We start from the raw sequence: 14,201 nt of genomic DNA on the forward strand, positions 1-14,201 counted from the left end.
ATGGTCAAAATTATTTCACACATGATGTGTATAATGTACAGGTAATTTGAGGACAGTAGAAAAATTATGCAAAATGTTAACCTTCGGTCCCATCTGCTTCGGCCTGTTCTTCACGTGCTTTTTGCTTGAACTTCATGTTTCCATAGTGCATGACAGAGCCTGTTACTTTATAAATGGAATTCTTCTCTTCTGGTGTAAAACCCAGGATGTCTATGGCATGCTGCATGTCACCAAAACACAAGGTTTACTATTAGGTTTTACAAGGAATATTGAACTACTCAACATAAGATTAAGGAAAAAGGTAGACAGAATTGTAATATTGAGCAATCTTTTTCGCATTTACCAGCAATCGTAGGCAAACTACCAGTTAAAAAATTGGAAAGGTTTTAACAAGACAGGGTGACCTTCTTCGTTATTGAACAGTAGTAAGAGGTCATCTGGATTTTTTGTATGTGGTGTCCACTCGGGGAAAGAGATACATTGAGAAAATACATAAACGTAGTGAACAACTTATGATGTCAGAGGAAGATAGTGACTGAAGAAGATGAATAGAGTACCGGATCTTTAAACTCGAGCATAAAAATTATTATTTTCCAACTTTTACCATGTTTCTGCTTTGAGATCTGCTCCAAGAGAGCCATTTTGAGATCTATGAAGACAACTGTGCTCTCGCATTGAGACTATCCTGCGAAGTAATCATGACTGTTGGACGGAAGACCCAAGCGGAGCCTCAAACACAAGTGGAACATCAAAAGCAAGCCTAAAACCCAAGCGGAGCGACCTCCTTTTATAATGTTGAATTTGAACACTTGGTCCGTCAGACACTCACTGATATCCATGCTGGGCAGATGGACTTACGTATTCACACTGATAAACTAGAAACCAACATGAATGATTCTGTTGACTTACAAAGTAAACAAAATAATGCGTTCAAGTTCAACATGAAAGAACTGAATTGGTTTACAACACGGATGGCCAGAACTGAGACAATTATGGCTGATCATGCTGAGCTGCTTAATAAACTCTATCGCTATTCTCGTCATCATAACCTCTGGATTTTGGTCTCCCCCAGCAGAAAGGTGAAGATTGCTTGACTTTGGCAAATAAATCTATTTATTGATAAATTCAAGATGCCGTATGTGAAGCTGGAGCATGCTCACATTGATGTTACATAAAATGGATGCCAAGCCACAATACCTTTGCTACTATGACCTCCAAAAACCAAAAACCTCAAAAGCTCAAATTATACCAGGACAAATCAAGATTCTTCAGCAGCAGCATAAGGCTCTCTTTAATGACCAGCACTACTGTATTGAGGACCTGACTAAAATCGACCTCCATAAGAAAAGGAAGTAGTCCTCTCAAATATCTACAGCCTATAAGGAGGGAAAAAGATGCACACCCCATTCCCACAGGTATGTTTCCAAGTATTTCCAGTTGATTTAAAAGCTTGGTTAGCTGTTTCATGCGACAATCCTTCTCTGGCACATCTGATGCACATCGAGGCTGCCCAGATGAATTTTGTTGCTACTAAGGGTTTCTGCGCATGTGCGCCGAGAAATCTTGAGCAGATTACATCATTTTGAAAGTCGTGTATACTCTTAATATTGAGCTCATAAGGGTTTCATCCTGGTTTATATCTAACAAATTTTCTTTAATTCCCAATAAAACCAAGTGTTTGTTCTTCAGTCAATTCACGAAACCTTTATCTGATGCTATTTCATATATATATATATATATATATATATATATATATATATATATATATATATATATATATATATATATATATATATATATATATATCACACATACATACAGTATTGACAATGTAATGCACCTGTTACCAATGTCCATTCTCTGGAATATTTTGGTGTTGTCTTGGATGACACACTTAGCTGGACGAATGACTTTCATCGATTGCTGAGATAATTTCTCGAAATACAAGCATAGTCAAAACTTTGTATCTTCCTTCCTCCTTGTGATCTATTCTCCCTCGATAATACTTTAATTCTCCCTTACTATACCTGAATTATTGTAACATTGTCTGGGTATGTCAACAACTTGAACTCTGGTAACAATAAACTCCATTCACTCTCAATTATAAAAAAGCATGCTATAATAAGGATCTGCACCCTTTCTCCTCATCCATGGGTCCACACTACATCTCTTTTCTCTAAACTCAACACATTGACACTCTTTGATAAATTACATACAGGGATAATCATTACAAGTATATAAAAATTAATTCCTTCCACAATTCTTTTCATTTTATTCTACAGCAGTCCATGATATCCACATCATTTCACTAGATCATAACACAATTTATTTCTACCTTTTACTCACACATCATACTCTATGAATACACTATGTTACAACGGGCTTCGTTTCTCGAATAGTGTTGGATCAGTGAAGGCATAGTCGTCTGTAGGTCATTTTAAGGCTTCTTATAAACTAATTGTGATCTCGTATTATTTGGAATAGTTTTTTCTCTTACATATTGATTATTCTTACAAGTCTTATCAAGTTTATTGTTATTGTTATTCACAGTCTTCCTGTCCATTTTTTTCTATATTTTACCATTCGTTAGTTTTTGTCGATTTCATTGTCTGTCATTTATATTGTCAGTCTATAGGCATTTTGATGCAAGCCCTGGCTTCAAAATATGCCTCCATATTTGCTTCTGTATATTTTGATGACTCCCTTCTGAGTTCCCCAAGTTCCAGAAGTATCATTTGCTTATATTTTTGTTATATTTATTCTCTCGCATTGGCAATTATGGAAATATATGTATGTGTTGAATTGAGTTTTTAAAAGGTCAGGGAAGGGGTGGCAGAGAAAGAACAGGAGGGTATATGAGTGCAGCAGGTAGGAGGTGGGAGAAAAAAGAAAGGAGGTAAGAAGGAGGATGGAAGTAAGGAGGAAGGAAGCGGTGTGTGTGTGTGTGTGTGTGTGTGTGTTATGTTATTGTGTATGCAGAGTATCTCAGTGACCCTGAATATATGATAATGCTAAAATAGTTTTAAAAAGAATATAAAACAGAGGACTTGCATCTGTGGCCATGAGTTCTTCCGCATCATCAATGGAAGTCACGCTGATCTCTCCCTGGCTAATGAATGAGTAGTCATAGGGGTTTGTTGTGATAAGCATCATTTCTAAAAACAGAATAGAGAACAAGAAAAAAATTGTTGAAGAACGCAGGCTGTAATTGAGCAAAATAATGTACAAAGAGTAATTTTGTGAATCAGTGATTTCACATATTTTTGCATCCAGAAATTGATGCTGATGGAAAAATAAAAGTGTGGATGACCTCAATTTCAACTTAATCTTGTTTTTGAGTCTCTCATCATAAAGATGTGAGAATATTATAACCACATTTATATTTATGTAGTTGTCCATCATAGTAGGGTTGGGCACACATCGACTTTTTCTCTGTTGTCCCGTTGAAATGAGTGTTTTTTATGGCCATTTTTCACGCTGATTATTACATGCCCTAGTAAGCCATAATTATCAAATTTTACCTGAAAAGTAGGTAAATTTGGTGGCCATTTTGATTTTTTGCATTTTACCAACCTAAGACATCATCCGATGTCAAAAAGTTCAACGGATTCGTGATCAGCGTGAAATTTGGCCATAAAAAAACACTCCTTTCAAAAAAAAGTATGGTTGTATGCCCAACCCTAATCATAGGATTGAACAATACATCTTTTGGCTTTCATTGAAACTTTTGTTCTGATGTTGAAAAGTGGGGTAAGAACAAAGGTTGAGGAGAGAAGAGGAAATCTTTGCTCGTATGATGACCCAAGTTACAAAATCAATCGTAAATCTATACTCGTTCAACATCAACCTTTGCATGCTGCCAACAGGGAATATTTTGAATCAACAGGGTTTTTGTGTAGAATGCAATGATTGTTTCACAAAACATATGAAAGGCAAACATGGTTTTGTCATACTTTGTAACCCGGTAAGTATTTTTCATGACATTTTTACGTACAGAAATTATTTTGATTAATGTTTGAAAACCATAGCACCACTGGATAAAACACCGCACTGAACAAAATGGCATTTAATTGTGAAAAATGACATTTGAGTTTCTGTATTTACATCGGAGCTGGCAATATGGCCTTGGAGTTATACATACTCGCTTCTGTACTCTCTAGCCTGGGTTCGAATATTTTCCCAACGATAAACTGTCATCAGGCAGGGTGATTCATCAATGTGTGTGCAGTCGCTTGTAGGGCCGTTAAACTGGACGTCCCATATACCGGCATTGGTTGGTGGAAGTTAAGGATCCCACAGCGTCCTTCGTGAAGAGTAGGCGAGCTATCTTTGGCACCATTACCAAATTCCAAATTCCTGCTCTAACTGTTACTGGGAAACAAGGCAATGGCAAACCACCCAGTATAACCCTTGCCAAGAAACTGCTTCGGCAGTACCGATGCTTTGTAACAGAGTATGGCACATCAGAATCGGAATCAAAACTGTACCTAGCAGCTCAGGCCTCTTCTGGGAAAGAATCTGGTAGAAAATGTGGTAGTTTCTTTCCGCATGTAACTGGAAGGTTACTCGAGACTTCTCCAGCAGATCTGAAGGTTGGCAAAGGTTTCAAAATAATTTTGTTTATATTGTAAGTGAGAAGCTATAAATGAAAAGTAAAAACTACTTTTTCATTCATGAAAAGATGACTTTTAAGTGTTCAAATGAAGGCCCCTACAATTATATATCTATTAAATATTTTGAGTCATACACCAATGTAAGACATAAAATGGACAAAAAAAAAGTCAGGGTATTGAAAGTGCAAATTTTGTACTTACAAGTTTCAATATCAGCTGATGCTAATTTACCAGTCGCCCCGAAGTGAATTCTGATGAATTTTCCCTGAGGAGGGTGAATAAATACAAATCCATGCAGCTGATGTAATTTCACCAATTTTCTGAATCTGTAAGATCATTTTATAAGCTGATTGTTTTACATAATTATAATACAACTCCAATGGTGGCGGAGCAAAGTTAGTCCACTTACCTTTGAGCTTTCTAGTCTGGGTTGAATTGCCAACCCGAGTATAAACAGTCAAATTGGTCCTTCACAGGGGAGGTGTTGTATCACAAAGTACGCCGTTCTTTTGATGGATATTAATCCGGGGAGCTGTCTGCTAGCATTAGTTGGTAGATGTTAAAGATCCCATTGTGTCCTTTGACAAAGTAGGAAACTTATTGCCCACAAAATGGCTAACCTGCCAGCTTCAGTCCAATGTCAGGCCTCGCTAACCATTTCATGAAAGACTTGGGCCGAGCTTACAGGTTCTGTGAGCTGCCAACCCCAAACTAATATTATGTGTGACACCCGGTAGATGCGAGAAAGGTAGCGGCCATAATAAATGGAATAAATCTCAAGGCAGGTATGCCCAAGATGATTAAATTTACTCGGGAGACATTAAAGGTAGTAAACAATGCCATCTAGCATATAAAATGGATGTAATACTGGTAATGTGAGATGGAACGTATGGGACCTGGCCTCAGGAGAAGGGTTTATAAGGCGATTTGTAATGTCACACACCAGAACTCAAGAGCAGCTCAAAGGGCTCTCGGTAGAGTGCATACCTCCGCCAGGCTGATTAGTTTACATTTTGTATCCCACTGACAGGCCGGATCTGGATTCGGATATTCACCAAAATCTAATTATTTCGTCTTTGTCACATACCCAAGCTCTCCATAAAATTTCGTCCAAATCCATACCTAACCTTTTCAGATATTTTGTTCACAAACAAACAGACAGACAGGGGTGAAAACAACCTGCATCCACCTTTGGTGGTGAAGGTAATAAACCATAGTAGAAAAGGTGTGTGTACAAAGTGGTGTAAGCTTATAACTCGGTATTAAATAGTCATACATGTATACACTGTGAGTGTAAAACCTAACATTGATCAAATATTCGTTTATTTTTCCATTAATAACATTATAAGATGCACGTGACACTTACAAAACGTGACGAGTTGTCGTTTCTCACAGTCTTGGCATTACCAAAGGCCTCCATCAATGGGTTTGCCTGGACGATTTGATCCTCCAGTGTTCCCTGAAATAACCAAATTTTTTTTAAATGACACTATGTTTGTCATTTTGCGATGTGGATGTGCACAGTTCTGACGAACACTAATTGATTAATCGTCACAAGTTGAGTAAAGCAGCTTCAACTGTATTCATTTTAACATTGCTTACCTTCATCTTTGTTTCCTGCTTCTTCTTAGCTGAATCACCGACGGCTGCAATCGATGCAAAGTACTGGATGACTCTCTTCGTGTTCACGGTCTTCCCAGCACCAGATTCTCCGCTGTTGGTACAGGAAGTGCATGCTACATATCGAAAATATGGTGGAAAATTTAGCCACCCAACCTTTGCCCTCGCCTTTCCACACACTGTGCACTTATACCTGCATATATATATATATATATATATATATATATATATATATATATATATATATATATATATATATATATATATATATATATACATATATACATATATACATATACATATATACATATATACATATACATATATATACATATATACATATACATATATACATATACATATATACATATACATATATACATATACATACATATATACATATATACATATACATATATATATATATATATATATATATATATATATATATATATATACATATATATATATACACACACATTATTTCTTTGTTTAGAAGAAGAAGAAGGTGCTTACAACCAAAAGTAAAACTAGATTTACTCCGCTAAATTGAGGAATAAGCAAGAGCAGACCCAGTTTCAGGTGACGTTTCACCAGCTTCCCAGCCAGCTTCCTCAGGCCAATACACCTACCTCATGTGTCGATTAGCCTGAGGAAGCCAATACCTGAGGAAGACAATAGGTCTTTGCTTTGAGACTGACCCCCCCCCCCCACCCCATCCCTGTTATTTCCAAGGAATATTTCCCAATCTGTTTAAATACTCACGTGATCAGGATGGACTGGTTTTCCCTGTCTGCAGGAGAGAATCTGCAGTTAGTCTTTGTTCTTTCAAAAAGTAAACTCTCCAATATATATATATATATATATATATATATATATATATATATATATATATATATATATATATATATATATATATATATATATATATATATATATATATATATTTTTTTTTTTTTAATACGACACCTCACATCGATCAATACCACTGCAGATCTAAGAATGCTGATAATGGGCATTAAAAGTGTTTTTACAAGACTGAATAGGATTCATAAAAACAAAAACGATTGGTACCGGTAAGCAATACTAATTTTGATGATTAAATCGCATAGAAAGTACATACCAGTCAACATGAACTGATAGGCATTGTCAGAGATGGAGAAGATGTGTGGAGGAGCTTCTTGACGTTTCTTTCCACGGTATGCTGTAACTACCTCTGCGTTGTACACGGGGAGCCACTTGTACGGGTTAATGGTGACACAGAACAACCCCGAGTATGTCTGCAGCAAGTGCATGGAAAACCAAGAGCCATTATATTCTTACTTGTTACTTCCAAGGAATGCAGAATGATTTGTACTTTCTCATTGAATAACATATCTATACTCGACCTCTGTTCATTGTTATACAGCACTCATAATAGTTCATTTCATGACTTGTCTTTTAACCCTAGAAACCAAAACTCACGTAAATCATCCATGCTGCGTAACGCTCTTTGAGGTTGAACAGCACAGATGCCTCGTTCAGATGTGTCAGCATGGCCATGTCTTCGATTTTATCGAATTTGGGAGGATTTTGCGGAAAGACGTCATCTTGTTTTACAGTCACAGTCTGCAGGAGAGATGAGTTTGAGTAACAATCAACTCTGTGGTTATTGTGTACGCAAACAAGTTGCCTGTACCCGCACGAGATTTCAAACGCAGTTGGGATGGAGGCGGCCAAAATACAAATGATGTCTTCTGTCTTTGAGCCAACAAGCTGGGAGCAACAATTCACATTTATTGCCACAGCTGATGCAATTTAAATGCTCCAATGGAGGTAACGTGCTCCATTTGAAACTGTTTGTTTGATATACTAGCTTTTTGATGCCTACGATCTGTAAGAAAAATTTGTATTGGTGTCAAAGGTAGTGACCAATTGCAAATTAATAGTAGGATACATAAATTTAAAGGTACATGCATTAAACCGCAACTTAATATTCAGAGAATCATACGGACTGATTTACCATTCAGAAAAAGCTTCTCACCTTACCACCGGGGAGATCAACAGTGACCTTTCCTGCATCCTTACTCTTTATTTTCCCTTTTATGAAGGTCTCTTTGGCATCGCTCACAAAAATCTCGGACTTGGGGTCGAAAGGGCGGTTTTGATCTTCCAAACGTTCTTTTTCAGGCTTGCGTAGATAGGGACCCGCCACCCCAAATTCCGATATATCATCCATTGCAATGGGAGGTCAACCTTACAGCTGGGGAAATGCAATGATCACGACAATTGTTATTGAATTATTTCTTTATTCTTGGCCTGTCAGTTTTAGCAGTTGAATAAATACCTCACTGACTCACCTTTCCTTGATATTTTATAAAATAAATAAATAAATAAAAATATATATATTTATATTTTCCTCAAGAAGAATCAAACAACCTGAAAATCATAATTTCATGAAATTGAAGTAAGAATTATGAGAATCCTAAATTTTTAACAGTACAGTATACGAGTCAAACTTCAGGGACTTACAAATTACCTTATCAATGTGATTGTATTATTTTCCTAAAGGAAGATGATGACTCAATTTGGTCACCCGGTCTATCATATCGTCATGGATCCTGAATTTTAAAAAGTTTATAACCGAGCCTTGAGTGAAATGGTAATACTGTACAAGATATTCAAACACAGAAATCAAATAGCTTCACATAAATCAGTGTTCAAATCATTGTTCAGAGCAATCAGACAGTTTATTCAGCGCTCTCTACTGCCGAATTGGATAACTGGTTATTTTTTTATTGTTTTGTAGTATTTGCTGTTGTGATTTTGTTTAAGCACTGGTGTTAACACCCGAAACCCTCTCTTGCTCTGATGAAGGGTTAGCAGGTGAAATGTCAGGTTCTCCTTGCCTCCTATGCCAGTTAGAATATTTTGAGCGGTTTTGTTAATTTCATCCTTTATTGGAAGATGCAGTTTATTTGAGGGGCTAGGGTTGCTTAAAATATTGAAAACAGGATCTACATCATGCAAGGGGTGATCTTGGAATGTTTGGCACAAGAGGCGGTCAGGGGTGGTCGTAGATATGTCTGAGGGAGGGGGTACACAGACAGCACAGGTAAAGTCTCGGTCAGTTATAGGTAAAGTAAATAGGATTTTCGGTTTATTTGCAAGAAATTATAAAATCAAACAAGTCTGAAGACGACGATGGTTCACGAGCAGTATTTGACGATGTAGATTGTTTCAGAAGTCAAGGATGAGACAATGTGATAATGTTTGACCAAGTTATAAAAATGATCAACATGATGTGGTACCGAGTGACAGGTTATTAGCTGCAAAATGTCAAAAACCCGGTTTCGTTCAACAACTTTCAAAATTTGACCTTTGCATAACCTTTAAAGGTCCCAAAACAATGTTGTGGACATTAAAATAAGGAAACAGGATACGTGCTATAGCTTATTGGAGTTAGTTCGTCGAAGAAGGTCGAAAACCCGGTTCGATTCCCACAAGTTTGAAAATTTGACCTTTGTGAACTTTAAAGGTCAAAGGTCAAGGATTACGACCTTTGGTGCAAAACTTCCTCTGGAACATTCCAGGAACAATATAATGTCATATAGGCTATATGGCATTTCACACTCCACGGATTATCCATACTTTGATGAAATCAGCGTAAAAACAAACTTGTAGGGGGCGGCACGGGCAAGGTGTTTGAGATAGAGAAAAATGGTTTTAAGACTTTAGGTGGGGAATGACCTCAAGATTATGCATAAAAAAATATTGTCATCTTCGCTCTCAAAGTTTGGGTGGTCGTCTGATTTTTATGTCAAAATTCGAAATTTTCTAAGTTCATGACCTTGTGACTAAAATGAAAGATCGAGCTCCGTGGGGCTATGCAGGTGCCATTGGCTAACCAAATACCAAAACCCCTGCCAGATTCGACAACCCCCTTGGAGAAGATGGATTTTTATGTCAAAATTGCAATTTTCTAAGTTCGTGACCTTGTGACCTTGACCTTGGGACGAAAATGAAAAACTCCGTGGGGCTATGCAGGTGCCATTGGGCTAACCAAATACCGAAACCCCTGCTAGATTCGACAAACCCCCTAGGAGAAGATGCAAATTGAAATCGGCTACCCCCTAAAAACACAGTTCGCAATTTTCTAAGTTTGTGACCTTGTAACCTTGACCTTGGGACGATATTGAAAAATCGAGCTCTGTGGGGCTATGCAGGTGTCATTGGGCTAACCAAATACCAAAACTCCTGCCAGATTCGACAAACCCCTCGGAGAAGATGCAAATTGAAAATCGGCTACCCCCTAAAAACACGTTTTTTTGGGCGTGGCTCCACCCATAATGGGAGGACCACGCCCATTTTCAGGAAAACACAACTTGATCATATAAACCTCCCACCAAAATTTCATGAGGATCGGATCAAAACCCACGGAGCTATGCTCGGGACAGACAGACAGACAGACAGACAGACAGACAGACACACAACAATAACGAATATAGTGGTCACTTATATTTTTCGTGAAAATATTTTTTCGTGAACCAAAAGGGTAGTATAGGAATTTAATGATGCCTTATCCAGAATAATGTGTAAAGTTGTGGTTACCACATCTAAGGAAGGGCCATAGAGAAGGTTCAGCATAGGGCAACGAAGACTGGATCGATTCCGGGCCTAGCTTGACGAAGCAATGAGTAGAGTTTGAAGGAGACATTACTTTAGAAAGAATTTGATAGAGATGTTTAAGATAATGAAGAGTGTAGACAAAAAAAAATGCAGAAGGGTTTTTCAACAGAATGGGCAGCAACAGGACCAGAAGTCACAGACCTGGAATAAAGAAGGGAGAGTTAGTAGTTAATGCATTGAATGGTCTCTGGAGAAAGGTTGTAGCAGCAGGCACAGAAGAGAAGTTTAAACTGGAGTTGGTACCCAGAAGTATGAAGGATAGAGGGGTACATGGGTATTGGTATGACTTTATTGGCTCAAGTATGGACGTGTGATTTTGTGTCGTGATTGTGATGTCTTGGAGAGGGTCTCCTGAAAAAGCGAATGTGTTGTGGATGCTTGTTCATTGCTTGTTGTTTTGCATGCAGCCTATGGCTGCTGGTTGCATCATATTCTGCAAGCGTGGCTGTGTCGTTGATGCAGTTCCCGTTACTCGTAAGCTGGTACTCATTTTGCCAACCTCGGAAGAATGACAGGCTGAGTCAACCCCACCTGGTGTTATTTCAATGGCACGACAGGGGCTCAAACTCAAGATCCTAAGATGTTAAGCCAGCCATCTCAACTGTTAAGCCAACACCAGGCTTATTCACTTCTCATCCTGGTTTATGTGCTTGCCCCCATTGGTGAAATTGGGTAACTAGTAAAGATTGGGCTTGTATCATAAACAATGACTTCACTGAGAGATTGAATTGATGGGGTGTGGATGGGCCAAGTTACCTCTTCCTGTGTGCAAGTTCTTTGTATTTACTTTTACCATGCAATAATGAAGTATTGTATTGATCTTGTCATTATAATAACAACAAACCAACCAAAGCATGGTACATTTCTTCTTAAGTCCATGAGCCATCAGATCTGCCGTGCTATTTGAATCCAAATTCCGTAACGTCTCACTTCCTATATGTATTTCACTTTAAACTTTCCATTGCCTTCTATTTCTGGACTTAAAAAGAGAATTTGATATGCAATTAACACCATGTGAAAGATGTTTCATTTTCTTGTGCTTTAATCCTTAGAACCCTGCATTCATCTGAAGATGTATCTCCTCACCTTGCATGCTTCACCCAGACAAACATGGTATTCTCAAATTTTTACAACATAATTATTTTATAGTACCAGCAGAAACTGCTTCAATTACAATCAATTACTTTCTGATCTCTTCCAATTACTCATGTCCTGTCTGTCTGTCTGCACACACACACACACACACACACACACACACACACACACACACACACACACACACACACACACACACACACACACACACACACACACACACACACACACACACACACACACACACCTTAACCCTAACAGCTCTCTTCCCAGCTGATGATCCGGATGGCCACTGAATCAGGCAGTCAGTAAGTGCAAGAAATTCTTCAAATTCTCTGTTTCTACTTCTACAGTTTCATGACAAGGTTTACACGAGGCGGTATGCCATTGCCTTCCTCATGATAGTCATGGCAAGAATTTGGGCAGGGTGCCAGCAATAGCTGGCCTTTTTTTTTCATCAGAAGACACCAAGGTATCCTTAACATCTACCAGCTAATGCTAGTAGACAGGGCAACCAGTTTAACGTCCATCCAAGGGATCCGAGGGACAGAGCACTCATTCAAGAACGCCCTCCCTGTGAAGCACCAATCTGACAGATAGTCGAGTCGGGAATCGAACCCAGACTAGACGGCTCAAAGTATAATGGTAAAGTCTTTGTGAATGTTTGTGAGAGTACATTTACCTCAATGGGAAACTATATATCGCTCCCAATAGCTTAATCTATGTACATATGCAATTTACAGTTTCATTTCAAACACTTCATATCTACATCCCAGTGACTTCACTTATCCTTAACTTTCACATCTCATCACCATGTATCAAAGGCATGAGTAAAAGGCATTTGGCCCCCTAATAGCTGTGCCATACCTAAGCACTCCCAAGATATATATACATAAGTGTGTGTGTACATACTGCAGCATTGCTAATTACACAGGTAATCCCAATTGGAAGGAATTTTGGCAGCGACACACAATATGGATTTTTATTTTCTGAGAATGTCAAAGAGTATTTAGTAAATGCAGAATGGACAGGTAGATTAATCTCCCTGCCATTAATATGGCACACTTCGAGATGCGGCACCCTGTTGCAATTGCAAGATAATTGTAGTTTTCATAATCAAACAGACTAGTCCCCCTGTCATTAGTATGGCACACTTCGAGATGTGGCATCCTGTTGCAAAAATTGCAAGATAATTGTAGTTGTCATTCGGACCATGTTGTTTTCGGAATCAAACAGACGAGACATCTTATTTGCAAGCACACGACCGTACTAACAACTATCCTCATACCCATTGACGATTATAATCTAGTTCTGCGTGCTTTCAAGTTTGTCAGTATATGTACCATTTATATGACTAATCAACGGCTGTTTACATTTTAATGATAAATGAGTTCATTTTCAAATCAACGCAAGTTTGTTGCAATATATATATATATATATATATATATATATATATATATATATATATATATATATATATATATATATATATATATATATATGCACAGTCGTATCATTGTCTCATCGACACGTACCTTCACAGGATGAAGATAAGGCAGGACAATGAGAGGGACTACAAGCCTTTTTATATCCAGGCGCTGGCTCTTAACAGGACGCCCAGGCCTATTTGTCAAGCTCTGCCCCCGCCCCATGACAGACAAACTCAACATACAAGCTGACAAAATAGACTCATCTGTTATGAGGTCGATGGAACCTGCATAGAGTTACTTGCTTTGTCATAAATCTATTTCAGTCTTTAAAGACCAGAATTTCTTAAAATGTGGAAGTCTCGATTTGTAAATTTTTTTCCTCTTTTGTCCATTTGTCTTATGATGCTTTGACCCCAGGTTCAATTCTCATATTCTGTTGTGACTTGTCTCCCAATGTCCTTGTTATCTATTCAATATGTGTCAAAACGACCCCGTGCACCCCGGTGAACTTTAAACAGCTTTAGAGACATAGTGAAGTGCTTGGATTTCTCCTTCATTGTCTGCCGAGCAGATGTACAGTCTTTGAGATGCATGAACATGTACAAGGGTTGATCAGTAAGTCCGTGGCTGATATATACAATAAGAAAAAGAAATATGGATTCTTATTAAAAAGTTCTGCTGATTGAATAAATAAGCATTCCTTTATTTCAATATTATTATTTATGATTATTATTGAAGTCTTAATTTTTATCCTCATTTTTATGATTCCTTTGTC

The 14,201-nt window shown here is 37.9% G+C and overlaps 1 protein-coding gene and 1 long non-coding RNA gene across 2 annotated transcripts in view; one reads left to right on the top strand and one right to left on the bottom strand.

Annotated features, from left to right (window-relative positions):
• The window catches only part of LOC147022117 (myosin heavy chain, skeletal muscle, adult-like), a 45,221-nt gene extending 31,571 nt beyond the window's left edge, over positions 1 to 13,650 (bottom strand). The window contains exons 1-11 of the mRNA XM_085892694.1: positions 13,532 to 13,650; positions 8,257 to 8,475; positions 7,698 to 7,841; positions 7,357 to 7,513; positions 6,999 to 7,026; positions 6,216 to 6,327; positions 5,980 to 6,072; positions 4,815 to 4,878; positions 4,488 to 4,586; positions 3,052 to 3,155; positions 82 to 220 (exon numbers count right to left, since the gene is read on the bottom strand). Coding sequence (XP_085748820.1) covers positions 82 to 220; positions 3,052 to 3,155; positions 4,488 to 4,586; positions 4,815 to 4,878; positions 5,980 to 6,072; positions 6,216 to 6,327; positions 6,999 to 7,026; positions 7,357 to 7,513; positions 7,698 to 7,841; positions 8,257 to 8,451 — 1,135 coding nt within the window. The 5' untranslated portion in view covers positions 8,452 to 8,475; positions 13,532 to 13,650. The remainder of the gene's footprint in view (positions 1 to 81; positions 221 to 3,051; positions 3,156 to 4,487; positions 4,587 to 4,814; positions 4,879 to 5,979; positions 6,073 to 6,215; positions 6,328 to 6,998; positions 7,027 to 7,356; positions 7,514 to 7,697; positions 7,842 to 8,256; positions 8,476 to 13,531) is intronic.
• LOC147022114 (uncharacterized) overlaps positions 1 to 14,201 on the top strand; it is a 118,222-nt gene that overhangs the window by 100,710 nt on the left and 3,311 nt on the right. The window contains exon 3 of the long non-coding RNA XR_015061067.1: positions 13,540 to 14,201. This exon is cut by the window's right edge and continues 3,311 nt beyond it. This is a non-coding gene — a long non-coding RNA (uncharacterized LOC147022114). The remainder of the gene's footprint in view (positions 1 to 13,539) is intronic.

The sequence above is a fragment of the Eptatretus burgeri genome, chromosome 8, assembly GCF_056783735.1.
Source record: "Eptatretus burgeri isolate ZD-2024b chromosome 8, Ebu_testis_v1, whole genome shotgun sequence".
Classification (NCBI taxonomy): domain Eukaryota; kingdom Metazoa; phylum Chordata; class Myxini; order Myxiniformes; family Myxinidae; genus Eptatretus; species Eptatretus burgeri.